This window comes from Vulpes lagopus, chromosome 3 (genome assembly GCF_018345385.1).
Source record: "Vulpes lagopus strain Blue_001 chromosome 3, ASM1834538v1, whole genome shotgun sequence".
Classification (NCBI taxonomy): Eukaryota; Metazoa; Chordata; class Mammalia; order Carnivora; family Canidae; genus Vulpes; species Vulpes lagopus.
In genome coordinates, this window is record NC_054826.1 from 69,699,080 (window position 1) to 69,711,385 (window position 12,306).

General features: G+C 35.8%; 2 protein-coding genes across 8 annotated transcripts in view; one reads left to right on the top strand and one right to left on the bottom strand.

Annotated features, from left to right (window-relative positions):
• CTNNA3 (catenin alpha 3) overlaps nt 1-12,306 on the top strand; it is a 1,730,823-nt gene that overhangs the window by 261,250 nt on the left and 1,457,267 nt on the right. The gene's annotated exons all lie outside the window — the stretch shown is intronic.
• On the bottom strand, nt 2,927-5,981 carry LOC121486344 (ubiquitin-conjugating enzyme E2 N-like). Its single transcript, XM_041747208.1, has 2 exons — nt 5,909-5,981; nt 2,927-4,054 (listed from the first exon to the last, which is right to left on the bottom strand). Exons 1-2 carry the CDS (start codon nt 5,979-5,981, stop codon nt 3,429-3,431), a joined length of 699 nt encoding a protein of 232 aa, XP_041603142.1. The 3' UTR covers nt 2,927-3,428.

Sequence of the window (12,306 nt, forward strand, 5' to 3'; positions counted from 1 at the left end):
TGCTCTGATTATTAGTCAAGAGATATTTGATCTTTATTCATATAAACACTGTTTGTGAATGTTTATGCTAATTGATTTTGGATTCTTAGATATAATGCAGTTAGTGATTGGCTTCTGTCTTCCTCCCAGCCTTTGTTTCTATGGGAAATGTAGGGGGAAGGGGAAAGTTTGTGGGGAAAGTTTTTCTGTAGGAACAAGGAGATGAAAAGTGGACCTTGAACCCAATCTCCTAGGAACAAGGTAACTAAATTAGAGCCAAGTGAGGTTTTCTGTCATCATCACTGCTTTTCTGCAAGTCTAGCCAGCCCCAGGACTCAAAATCATTCTGATTTGTACTGAAGTCTGGAGAGTATAGCTATCAGTAGGTGGTGCCAAACTGCAACTAGGCATAGGTGAATTTGAATCCCTTAGACCCCCAATTCATTGGCAAGTTTTGCCCTACTCCTTTGATTAATTTAGAAATAAGAAGACCCTGTACCTAACAGGGCTGAATCTTTTGGACCCTACTTATTTTGTTTGTGTAAAAAACAGTATATGAGAAAAATATCTACAAGCACTGTGAAAATTGAGAGGAAAAAGAATCTCTTGAGAAAGCAGTGGGATTTCTCAGCAGTAATAGGAGTTTTTTAAATTTTCATAAAGCAAAGGGGCCAAAACAATAAATTTGTTTAAGTAAGGCAGGGAGGCTATCCAATGGTATCAAACAATAGGCTATATTTAATCACAACCCTATACTTTTTAAATACTTCCTGCCTATGGCATATTATTACCTCCAGGAATATTCCAGAATATAGAAACGTATTTGGGGCTTGGACTCAGAATGAATTTCTAGAGCAGTTGTGTATTACACAGATTTACTCAGTTTGAGGGGTAGGGACTCCTGGAGACACTGCCTAGCTATATTGTATGTGCCTAGTTACTTTTATCTCATTTAGGCTTTTGCTTGAAGTAAAATAGTGGATTTTTTAGGCATCCTCCAAAAGATGACTGATACCTACAAAGAGTAAAATAGAATAGGACTCAGCTGTGACCATTAGTGATACACAAAAATTTTCTTAAAACTTATGAAGTAAAACTATCTAGTTTCTATCCATTTATCTTAGATAAATGAAAAATTTATTACCCTACACTAAGTGAAAGTCATAAGAAATGAGTACTCTATTTCAAAATCAAGTTGACAGTCAATAACTTAGAGAATCTAGAAGAAAATGCAATTTTTTTCCTATACATTGAAAATTTTCAGCCTGGCATATCATGAATGTGCTAATCGGTTAACTACTGAAATTCCATCTTTGTTTTCAAGACTTTCTTATAACTTTCTACTATTAAAAGGTCACACTAATTCCTGCTTTAATTGTATTTATTTTCTATATAGTTCATGGGGAATTGCTGGCAAGTTACATTTGGAAGTCAGAGACTAATTTTCCTAGATGAACTTGTATGCTTTTCTTACACATGGAAGTGATTTTAAGAAGGCATCAGGAACCTTGCTAATTCAAGTGTGGTTTGTAGACTAGCAGCATTGACATCACTTGGAAGCTTGTTAGAAATGCAGAATCTCAAGTTCCATCCCAGACTGACTGAATCTGACACGAGATGTGGCTGGGCAGTATGTGCTTTATCAAGCCCTCCAGATGACTCTAATGCATGGGAAAGTGTGACAATCTCTGGTTTAAGGGAGATATATCATTCCTTGTACCCTTTCACCTGCCGACACTGATGTTCTTCCTAGGAATATTGCTGCTGTGATCTGAGACCTGCAAACTTTAATCCTTAATTATTTAGAAACCATAGTGTTCTTTTTCCTTATATGTGTACCCATAGCAATTCCTCAGTGGTATCAGAATAGTAAAATACAGAAATTTGCATTAGGTTAATAATCTTGAAATGAGAAAAGAAGACAGAGCACTGTAAGTGATAGCTGATTATTATGGTGATTCTCCCATTCCCACTGCCTTCAGGAGTAATTTCCATTTTCCATTTACTATGTGCCTGCCAAGGAAGTTTGACTTTAGCCACTGTTGCTTTTAGCTAATTATAATATTGCTTTTGAATTTTGAAAAAATTGGAGAAAATTCTAATAATTGTTAGAATAAAAACAATAAAAAGTTCTTTGTTTTTGTTGCTTTATTTATTTATTTATTTATTTTTGAGAAATGGAACAGTATTTCAGGTGTTCACGTGGAGGGAAATCAGGGAAGAAGAGGAAATAGAGAAGGCCATTTGATGAAAGTACTTTTTCTTATGGCAAAAATGATAGCAGTCCACACATTCTTGGCTTTTTATTGAAAAAAAAATTAAATTTCAGTTAACACACAGTGTAATGCTAGCCTCTGGAGTAGAATTCAATGCTTCATCACTTATATACAACACCCAGTGTTCATCACAACAAGTGCTGTCTTTAATACACATCACCCATCTAGCCCATTTCCCACCCACCTCCCTCTATAAACCCTCAGTTTGTTCTTTATCTTTAAGAGTCTCATATGATTTGTTTTCTTCTCTCCTTTTTCTCTTCCCCCCATCCCATGTGTTCATCTTTTTTTCTTCTTAAATTCCATATATAATGAGATCATATGCTATTTGTCTTTCTCTGGCTGACTTATTTTGCTTAGCATAACACACTCTAGCTCCATCCATGTCATTGCAAATGGCAAAATTTCATTCTTTTTGTTAGCTGAATAATATTCCATCTCACACACGCACACACACACACACACACACCACATTTTCTTTTTTCTTTTTTGTTTTTGAGTGTTCCATCAGTTTTAATTTTTAAAGATGATTGTCACATTGGGAAAATGAAATAAACACAGTAAAATAAACTGTACAAAGGCAAAGTAGAATAACAAAAAATATTTTACTAAAACATAAGATTTACAGAAGTTTCCAGACAAGCCATGCAAAATGGTCACAAGCTTTTTCCTGAAGGAAGGATTCTACACTTGACAGCAAAGTCACAATGTTATTAGTGAGGGCTGTGATGTTTGTTTAATGTTCCCATTTTGGTTCAGACAATCAAGCTTGTCCATCTACAGCGTCTAAATAAAGTTAGACTTGGCTAGAGAGCATATTCTAAAGAACTGGTTAGCTGCTTTTAACCGATACAATTAGATCACCATAAAAAGGGGGAAAGGAGCCCATAAAATTAAAATAAAACTACCTCTCCCCCTCAAAAATAATAATAAAGAAAAAAATCCACACCCTTGCAGCTAACCCTGACAACTGCCTTCATTCACAGTGCTTTATACTTAAACCATGATGGGGGAAATGAATAAAAGCAGAGAGGGGCCACTGCTTTTAAATGTTTCACAACAATCCAGATGGTACTTCTAGCCTCTGCTCATGCTTTACAACAGTGAATCAGGACAAGACATAGATTTGCTAATGTGCATTTAATCACCAAAGGACTGAAGATGTCTGGGCTTTTATTCTGTAATGTTTCTAAGATTGTGTCCATTAAATGCAAACAAAAAAGGAAGAAGTCTTGGCAGAACAGGAGAAGTGATGCACACTTGATGATCAGATCGATTTTCAATATTATTCATGGCATATAGCCTAGTCCATGCTCTAGCTGTTTCTATGGCTTGAGCTTCGTTGGTGTTCCACTGCTCTGCTACATCATTTGCTAACGGATCATCTGGATTGGGAGCACTTAACAAAGCCTTTATCGATAGCAGAACTGTGCAGATCTGCAGTGTTGGGGACCACTTATCTTTCAAAATATCTAAACATATTCTTCCCAACTTGTCTATATCAGGATGATAAATTTTGGTCATGAAACATACTTTAGGGGCTGCCATCGGGTATTCTTCTGGAAGGAATAGTTCAAGTTTAAAAGTCCCTCCCTCAAAGGGGGAATCCTGGGGGCCAGCAATGACCACATGAAAATAAGGGGCGTTGCTCTCATCTGGTTCTGCTTTAATGCCAGGAACTGGTTCTGCCAGCAAACGCTGGGTTTCCTTGATAATCCTGCGGGGCAGCCCGGGTCTAGCTACTAGGATCTTGTTAGATCCCGAGTTTCGCCTCTGTTCTCGACTCTGGCTCTGCTCGCCTCACCCACATTTTCTTTATCCCTTCATCAGTCAACGGACATTTGGGCTCTCTCCATAGCTTTGCTATTGTTGATAATGCTGCTGTAAATATCAGGATGCATGTACCCCTTCAAGTCTGTATTTTTTGTGTCCTTTGGATAAATACCTAGTAGTGCAATTTCTGGTCATAGGGTAGTTCTATTTTTAACTTTTCGAGGAACCTCCATGTTGTTCTCCATAGCGGCTGCAACAGTTTGCATTCCCACCAACAGTGCATCACTCTTAGATTTTTAATATCGCATGATAAAACAAGAACTCTGTTAGGCATCCCAGTTGTTTTCTCCTATTTATTACCTCCACAATGATAATTTCCTTATGCATCAATTAGATTTCAAAGGAATTAATCATAACAGTCCAGAGCTGGATTCTTTTCAGAGCCTAAAATCTACTTTGCATTTTGTTAAAGGAGTTTTCTTCTTTTAAAAGATTTCTTACTTTTCTGAATTCTAGCCAGTAAGCCAGATGAATCGCTAGAACAAACTTTGGCCTTCTTTTAGTTTCCTTCTCCACAAAACTAGTTATTTAGTGCTTCCTTTTAAATAAATTTTGAAGTATATTATTGTTTCCGTTATAAAAAGCTTAAAAACACAGGATTTTATTATTTGTAATGAATCTATATTTCCTAATGTGCTTCCTTTACTTTAGAGATATTTGCACACCTACTTTATCTAGAAAAAGCAAGTTTTAGACAATGCTTGTAATTTAAGGGAACAAACAAACACTTAAACAAATTTCCAAATAGACTCAACCACTCTTCCAAGTTATCACTTCCTTGACACATTCTTTGTGAGATAAGACAAAGTATTTCAAGTAGCTCAGATAACGGAGTTGCTGCAAGTTGCTATTGCCATAACAGAAGTTTTAGAATAGTCTTTTCTATGGCCTTGACAGCTCAGTGAAATAACAGAGCCTTGACAGAACCTCACTGATATTGGAAAACAATAAAACCAATATATCCTACAGCTAGGACATTAAATTAAATTCCCATCATGTTATCTTTGGTGGCTGTTCATTTGCTGGTTAAGAATCCCTTGGCATTTCTTTGAAACAGTATGTGATAACTGTGCTCTCTAGACTAACATTAATTTTCATTTTCTTCCTTTTTTTTAATAGCTAAACATATGGTACAGTGCTTTTAAATTTCCCTACTTGGTCACCCGTAGATGTTTTTCAATTTCTGAAATAAGAAAAGTGCTTTTTAGGAAACATATATACAGTACTTAAACATTAATAGAGAGATTTTACATCTTAATGTTAATTAGTGAGTCGATCCAGGAAATGCATTGTACTATTAGATTATGCATTGTCAGATTAGTCTAAATAAAGTCAGGCTAGGATATTCTCTTTTATAAGAAGGGGAATCCCACAGTTGGATCTACCATGTTAACTCACTTCTTTAGGTTGAGTAAGCTTCTCCAGTTAAATCATCTCCTTTGCTTCCAGGGTCTTCCGTTTTTCAGTCATTTTCCCATGCTGCCACCATGGTTATCATCCAAACATCATGCTTCATTTCTCTGCTTTGAAAGTGTTGTTGGTTCCCCATTACTCACAGGACAAACTCATAATGATCTTATTATCATAGGATGCAAATCTCTCCACAAGTTAGTTCTAATCATCTAACATCATTTTCTGCTTCTACTCATTTCTTCTGTGTTCTAGCCACATGCAACTTCTTTGTGGTCCCTGAACATTCCTTATCCTGGAAACTCCATGTGTTTGTTTCATCCTTTATGACTTTTGAGTAAACTCTCTTCCTCAGGGGCCTGTGGCACTCCCATAATGGCATGAAATTGAGGTAGGATCCTAGTTCTCACTTAAGCCAAGGTCTCTGATCTCGAAGGACATTCCTAGAGACATGATTTCTCTTGGCAACATGGGAGAGTGCATAGTGTCCATAAATTTCCTGCCCAAAGTCCTTTCATTTGGAAATTGTGTTTGCTGTGCTTTGTATAAAAGAGTAGGCAACAACTTTCTTCTCAGAATAGAATATGGAATAATGGAATTGTGGTTTTATTTTTATTTTTATTTTTTTTTATAAAGGAAATTTCTAAAGGAATTTTTATTTATTTTTTTCTTTTTTTAATTTTTATTTATTTATGATAGAGAGAGAGAGAGGCGCAGAGACACAGGCAGAGGGAGAAGCAGGCTCCATGCACTGGGAGCCCGACGTGGGATTCGATCCCGGGTCTCCAGGATCGCGCCCTGGGCCAAAGGCAGGCGCTAAACCGCTGCGCCACCCAGGGATCCCATGGAATTGTGGTTTTAAAGCCCTGTGGGTCAATAATTTTTACTCTGCTAAAAGCAGTAAGAATGCTTATAACACTTCTCTCTGTTTTCCTTCACCTCAGACTGGTGACTCATGGCCACAGGGACTGAGCTATGAGTAGCAGATGACCTCTCTGATCATTGCAGAGTGAGTGATACTAGCTCTAGTTCTTTACTCCATTTGGGCACTTTAAGAATCTTACCTTCAGGCAGAGGGTAGAGGAAAAGGCAATAGATGGATATCACTTGCTGCCATATTTGATAGAGTTCAGTAAGACTCAGTCCTTAGTAGCTAGACCTTGCTCCTGCAGTTTTATTCTCATTAAGAAGAATCACAGAACAACATTGACCAAAGAGAAGAAGCATTCCAGTTTCGAAGAACCGAGAGTATACTCTATTCCCTTTGTATGGAATTAATAATTCTCTTTTCTACATGATCGCTGATACTCCCCTGGAGTTTTCTAATTCTTCTTCTCTACCAGGGAGAGTGCCTCTCCACTGAATTGTGCTCCATCAGATATTTTGTGCAATGCTCAAACTTTTTTTTTAAAAAGATTTATTTATTTACTTTGGAGAGAGAGAACACAAGTAGGGAAGAGGGACCGAGGGAGAGGAGAGGATCTAAAGCATACTCTCTGCTGAGTGCACATCCCAGAGCCCTGAGATTGTGACCGGAGCTGAAACCAAGAGTTGGATGCTTAACTGACTGAGCCACACCAGCGCCCCTTATGTAATGCTCCTATTACAGAGGTTTTAAGTTATGCATATCATCATCCTTTTTTTAAAAAGGTTTTATTTATTTATTCATGAGAGACACAGAGAGAGAGAGGGCAGAGACATAGGCAGAGGGAGAAGCAGGCTCCCTGTGGGGAACCCAATGTGGGACTCGATCCCAGGACCCCAGGATCACAACCTGAGCCTAAGGCAGATGCTCAACCACTGAGCCACCAAGGTGCCTTGTCATTGTTATTTCTTAACATCTCCCTCACTAACCTGTATCTCATGTGCTTTGGTTGGTATTTCCAGTACTTAGTGTGGTGCTTGGCCCATAGTTAAGTAGATAAGTAATAAATTTTGAATGAGTGAAGGACATGGCACTAATGAACAAAAAGAAGTCGAGACATCTCTAAATTTTGATATGTTGTTAAATTTTCCCTATTGCATTTTATAAGCAAAACAAAGTAACTTTTATTACATGTGATTTGTGCACTAAGTGCTTTGCATGACATGCAGATATCGAAGTCCCCCACTAATTTGGAAACATTTCTAATATATACTTTAAAAAAGTAGCAGTAGGGACTAATTTAATTTGGGTTGAATGAAATATTTCTTGAATATTATTCACAAGAACTTGGCAAATTGGCAAACACATTTATTCATTAACAAACATTTATTGAGCACCAACTATGGACCAGGCATGGTGCTTGGATAACAAAGATTAACAATATACTCTTTGTTCATGAAACTTCCAGTTTAGAGTAATTAACAAATAAATGAAGAAATAATTATTTAGAGAATTGTATAAAGTAGGAAGAAAATTATCAAATATAATGATGATTATATTTTTTCAGTCTGGGAAAGAAATAGTACTTAGAAATTGGTTGCCTTAATATATAAATAAAAGCATTTGGAAATTGATTCAGGGTACCTTGAAATCTCAGCAAATGCTATATAACCAGAATCCTTTTGTTATCTTTAAAGGTATTAATAAATGAAGCATTGTTATAGGAACCATTTTGATAAGGAGACTGACAAGTTATTTTCTATTTAAGTTTTTATTCATGGTATTTGTTGAGATTTATACATATAAAGTCGTATATATATCACCATAAAGGAAAGATGAGCCATATATTTCTAGCTCATCAACAGTTTCCTTGTCATATGTGGTTTTCACTTCATCTTTAATGCTGTTTTCTTACAATGACAAGAGTATTACATTGGAAGCCTATTGAGGAATTTTATTATCTTTTAAAAATCTATTGTTGATGAGAATTGGGGCTGAATGCTTGCTGATAAATGTTAACAGTAATATGAAGTGTCTACAAGAAGGCTTCTATTTGTCTATTCATTTAAACACCCTCATCAGTCACACACTGAGGGAAAATGGGTGAAGGCAGGAGAGAGTAACAGAACATTCATTAGGGCTGATTATGTTAATAGCCATTTGACCTAGATTTCATAGACCTACCAATTTTTTGAGTATTTACTCATTTTCCTAACTGAAACAGCATTTTTGCTCTCTTCACAAGGATATCCAGAGAGATGTGTCCAAAATTCAGAATATATTGCAAAGAGAAGATGATATGTACATTCTCCATCAGTTATTATTTCTAGGCACTTCAATTTTTGATAAAGTAGTATGAGAGCTGCGTGTCACCAGCCTTCATTAATTCAGCAAATATGGATTGAGCACCCCTTACTTACCAAGTCTTGTTCTTGGCATTGTATGTATGTATGTGGTTGTTCCATAGATCTGAGGGAATAATACATACCAGCATCAATCATCACAGTAATGTTAGTTTTTTTCTCATGTACTGCCACTGTGTTGGCTCATTTCTTTATGTGGTATGTTTGGGGAGAAGTTTTCAATATAAGTAAAATGAACATTCAAGTTCTTATTCTGAATCTGATTAAAACTAAAGATTTTGAAGTATATTATTTTGAATTAAATAAAACTCTGTATTGGGAATGCAACCCAAACTAGCACTGGCTTTTCTCTTTTACCTCTGTTCTTAGGCTGACTTTCTCCATGAGGTAGAAAAGAGAGCTCCCAGAAACCCAGGTTTACATTGTTCTTGTTTTTTTTTTATCAGCTGATGATTGCCTTCTTTCCTATATGTAAGTCTCCCCAAACACACTGATCGACTCTGCCTGGAACATGTAAACCCTGGGCCAATATGTTCAGATTGATTGGTTAACCTTGGTTTTGTGCCCACCCTTGAGGAGAGCTAGATAGAGTAGAAATATTGACAGCCTTTATAGGATCATAGGAAGTGGGGGAAGGGTAGCATGCTAATGAAGAAAAAAAGAAAAGGGTGCTGTTTCCTGAGGAAGGATTAAAAGATGCTGGCAGGCAAAAAACAACAGATGTCTCACAAATATATATGAAATTTAATTGTTTCTGTGGCTTATCTGAAGAGACATTCTAAGTATATTAAAATTAATGTAGAATATTATATAACATTTTTCAAAATAAATTGACTGAAGATAGTGAAATCAGGAAATTCTAGCTTATATTAGGAATTACCTCTATTTAAAAGAGTATCTTCTTTTTGAATGAATAGGCATTTTAAGAAGAGTACTTCTTTGTTTCTCTTTGATAGATACACTTTTGGCTTTTAATTTTGGTATAATTTCAAGATTATAAAAAAGTTACAGGAATAGTACAAGGAACTCTGATTTAGGGATCCCTGGGTGGTGCAGCGGTTTGGTGCCTGCCTTTGGCCGGGGAGCGATCCGGGAGACCCGGGATCGAATCCCACGTCGGGCTCCCGGTGCATGGAGCCTGCTTCTCCCTCTGCCTGTGTCTCTGCCTCTCTCTCTCTCTCTCTGTGTGTGACTATCATAAATAAATTAAAAAAAAAAAAAAAAAAGGAACTCTGATTTACTCATATACATTTTACCTAGATTTATTGTTTATATTATGTACTATCTGTTCTCTTTATTTTTCTGAACTTTTGGAGAGTAAATTGGAGACACTATGCACTTTATCCTTAAATACTTTATTGCATGTTTTTAAGAACAAGGATATGGTCCTGAATAACTTCAATATAGTTAACCACATCAGGAAATTTAAAGCTGATACAATACTATTATTTAATTTAGACTCTACAATATTTAAACTGTCAGTTATCCCAAAATTATGACTATTTTTTCATAGTCCAGGATCCAACAAGGGCCACACATTGCATTGTTTTCATATTTATTTAGTCTCCTTTAATCTGGAAGAGTCTCAGATTTTCTTTGTGTTTCTTGACCTTATTTTATTTAAGGGCATAGGCTGATTATTATCAAGAATATACTCAGTTTGGGTTTGTCTCATATTTTCATGGTGAATTTCAGACTATGAAAATTTTTAAGAATTTTTAAAATTAAAGTATAGTTGACATACAATGTTACATTAGTTTTAGGGGTACAACATGATTGTAACTCTGTACCTTATGTTATACTCACATGGGTAGCTACCATTTGTCACACTGTTACCATACCATCAACTATATTTCCTATGCTGAAGCATTCATTCATATGACTTATTCATTCTGCAACTGTAAACCTGACCTCCCCTTCTCCTTCACTCGTTTTGCCCATTCCCTTACCCCTTTTCCCCCACCCCTCTCTCCTCTGGCAGCCATCAAATTGTTCTCCATATTTATGGGTCTGTTTCTTGTTTGTTCAGTTGTTTTGCTTTTTAGATTCCACATATAAATGAAATCATATCATATTTGTCTTTCTCTGTCTGACTTTCACTTAGCATAATACTTTCTAGGTCCATTCATGTTGTTGGAAATTTCAAGGTCTCATTCTTTGTTATGGCTGAATAATATTCCATTACACATGCATGCACACACACACGGACACACACCTTCTTTATCCATTCATCTATTGGTGAATACTTAAGTTGCTTCCATATCTTGGCTATTGTAAATAATTCTGCAGCAAACGTAGGGGTGCATATATCTTTTTGAATTAGTGTTTTCATTTTCTTTGGGTAAATACCCAGTAGTGGAATTACTAGATTATATGTTATTTGTATTTTTAGTTTTTTGAGAACCTCCATAATGTTTTCCACAGTAGCTGTACCAATTTACATTCCCACCAACAGTACACAAAGTTTCCTTTTTCTCTACATCCTTGCTAATACTTGTTATTTCTTGTCCATTTGATTCTAGCCATTCTGACAGGTGTAAGGTAATATCTCATTGTGACTTTGATTTGCATTTCCTTGATAATGAGTCATGTTGAGCATCTTTTCATGTGTCTTTTGGCCATCTACATATCTTCCTTGGAGAAATATCTATTCACGTCCTATTAAGCTATGAGTTTTTGTAGGAATAACACAAAAGTGATGTTGTCCTTTTCAGTATGCTTATGATATTGTTTTGTCCAATATTAGTGATACTAATCATACAAAGACACACACACATCTATATTTAAATATCTATATTAATATTAATATTTATATCTGTTTACATTTAAAAAGTATGAGTTTATTCTGATGTCAATATTAATACATTCATTTGTTCATCATACTTGATTTTTTTTTTGAGTTTGTATAATGTGCGGAGCACCTTATCAGTCACTCTAGAGAACTGAGATTAGGAAAAGATATCTGTGTCAGAAAGGTCTTATTAATTTGATTGACTTCTTTCATTTGGTGATGGAAAACATACTTTTTAAAGATTTGTAAGAAATCTAAGAAGAAATAAGTATTCAGTCTGTTAAGGAAACCCAGAGAAGGTTTGTTGTGTAAATTGCATAACTTACTATACCTAAAAACAGAAAGCCCATGAAGTGTAGAGAGGTATACGTGGTCCCCATGTGACTGCAGGAAAAGTGTCCTTGTGGTTAATTTTCTGAAGCTGATGTGTTACTGTGCTTGAGGCATATTTACTTTTCAGATCCAATCTGTGAAGATGTTAGAGTAGATGCATGTTGGCTTACCAAAAAAACCACTGAAGTATTGGGTTGTAGAAAGAAATTAACTTCATGAGTTATCCATGAAATTATAGTTATAGGGAAAAATCTCTAGAGCTGAATTTATGATGGAATGTTTTCCATTTTACACTGATGTTCCTCATTGTTAAATGTACCACTCTCAAACCTGCAAATTAATAGTAGTTTCTCAAATTTTTTAGTTCTTTTACTGTAGTATTAGTGAACAACCTTGTCTTTCTTGTCATCCCATGAGGCATGTTTTATAGATTTTATTGATGATTCAGATGACTGA

What these genes read in the sequence shown, in the direction of transcription:
- LOC121486344 (XM_041747208.1), bottom strand. Translation starts at nt 5,981, where the DNA reads ATGCACTCTCCCATGTTGCCAAGAGAAATCATGTCTCTAGGAATGTCC. An exon ending in GATCAGAGACCTTGGCTTAA is followed by an intron (nt 4,055 to 5,908) that starts GTGAGAACTAGG and finishes AATGTGGGTGAG; the next exon opens with GCGAGCAGAGCCAGAGTCGA.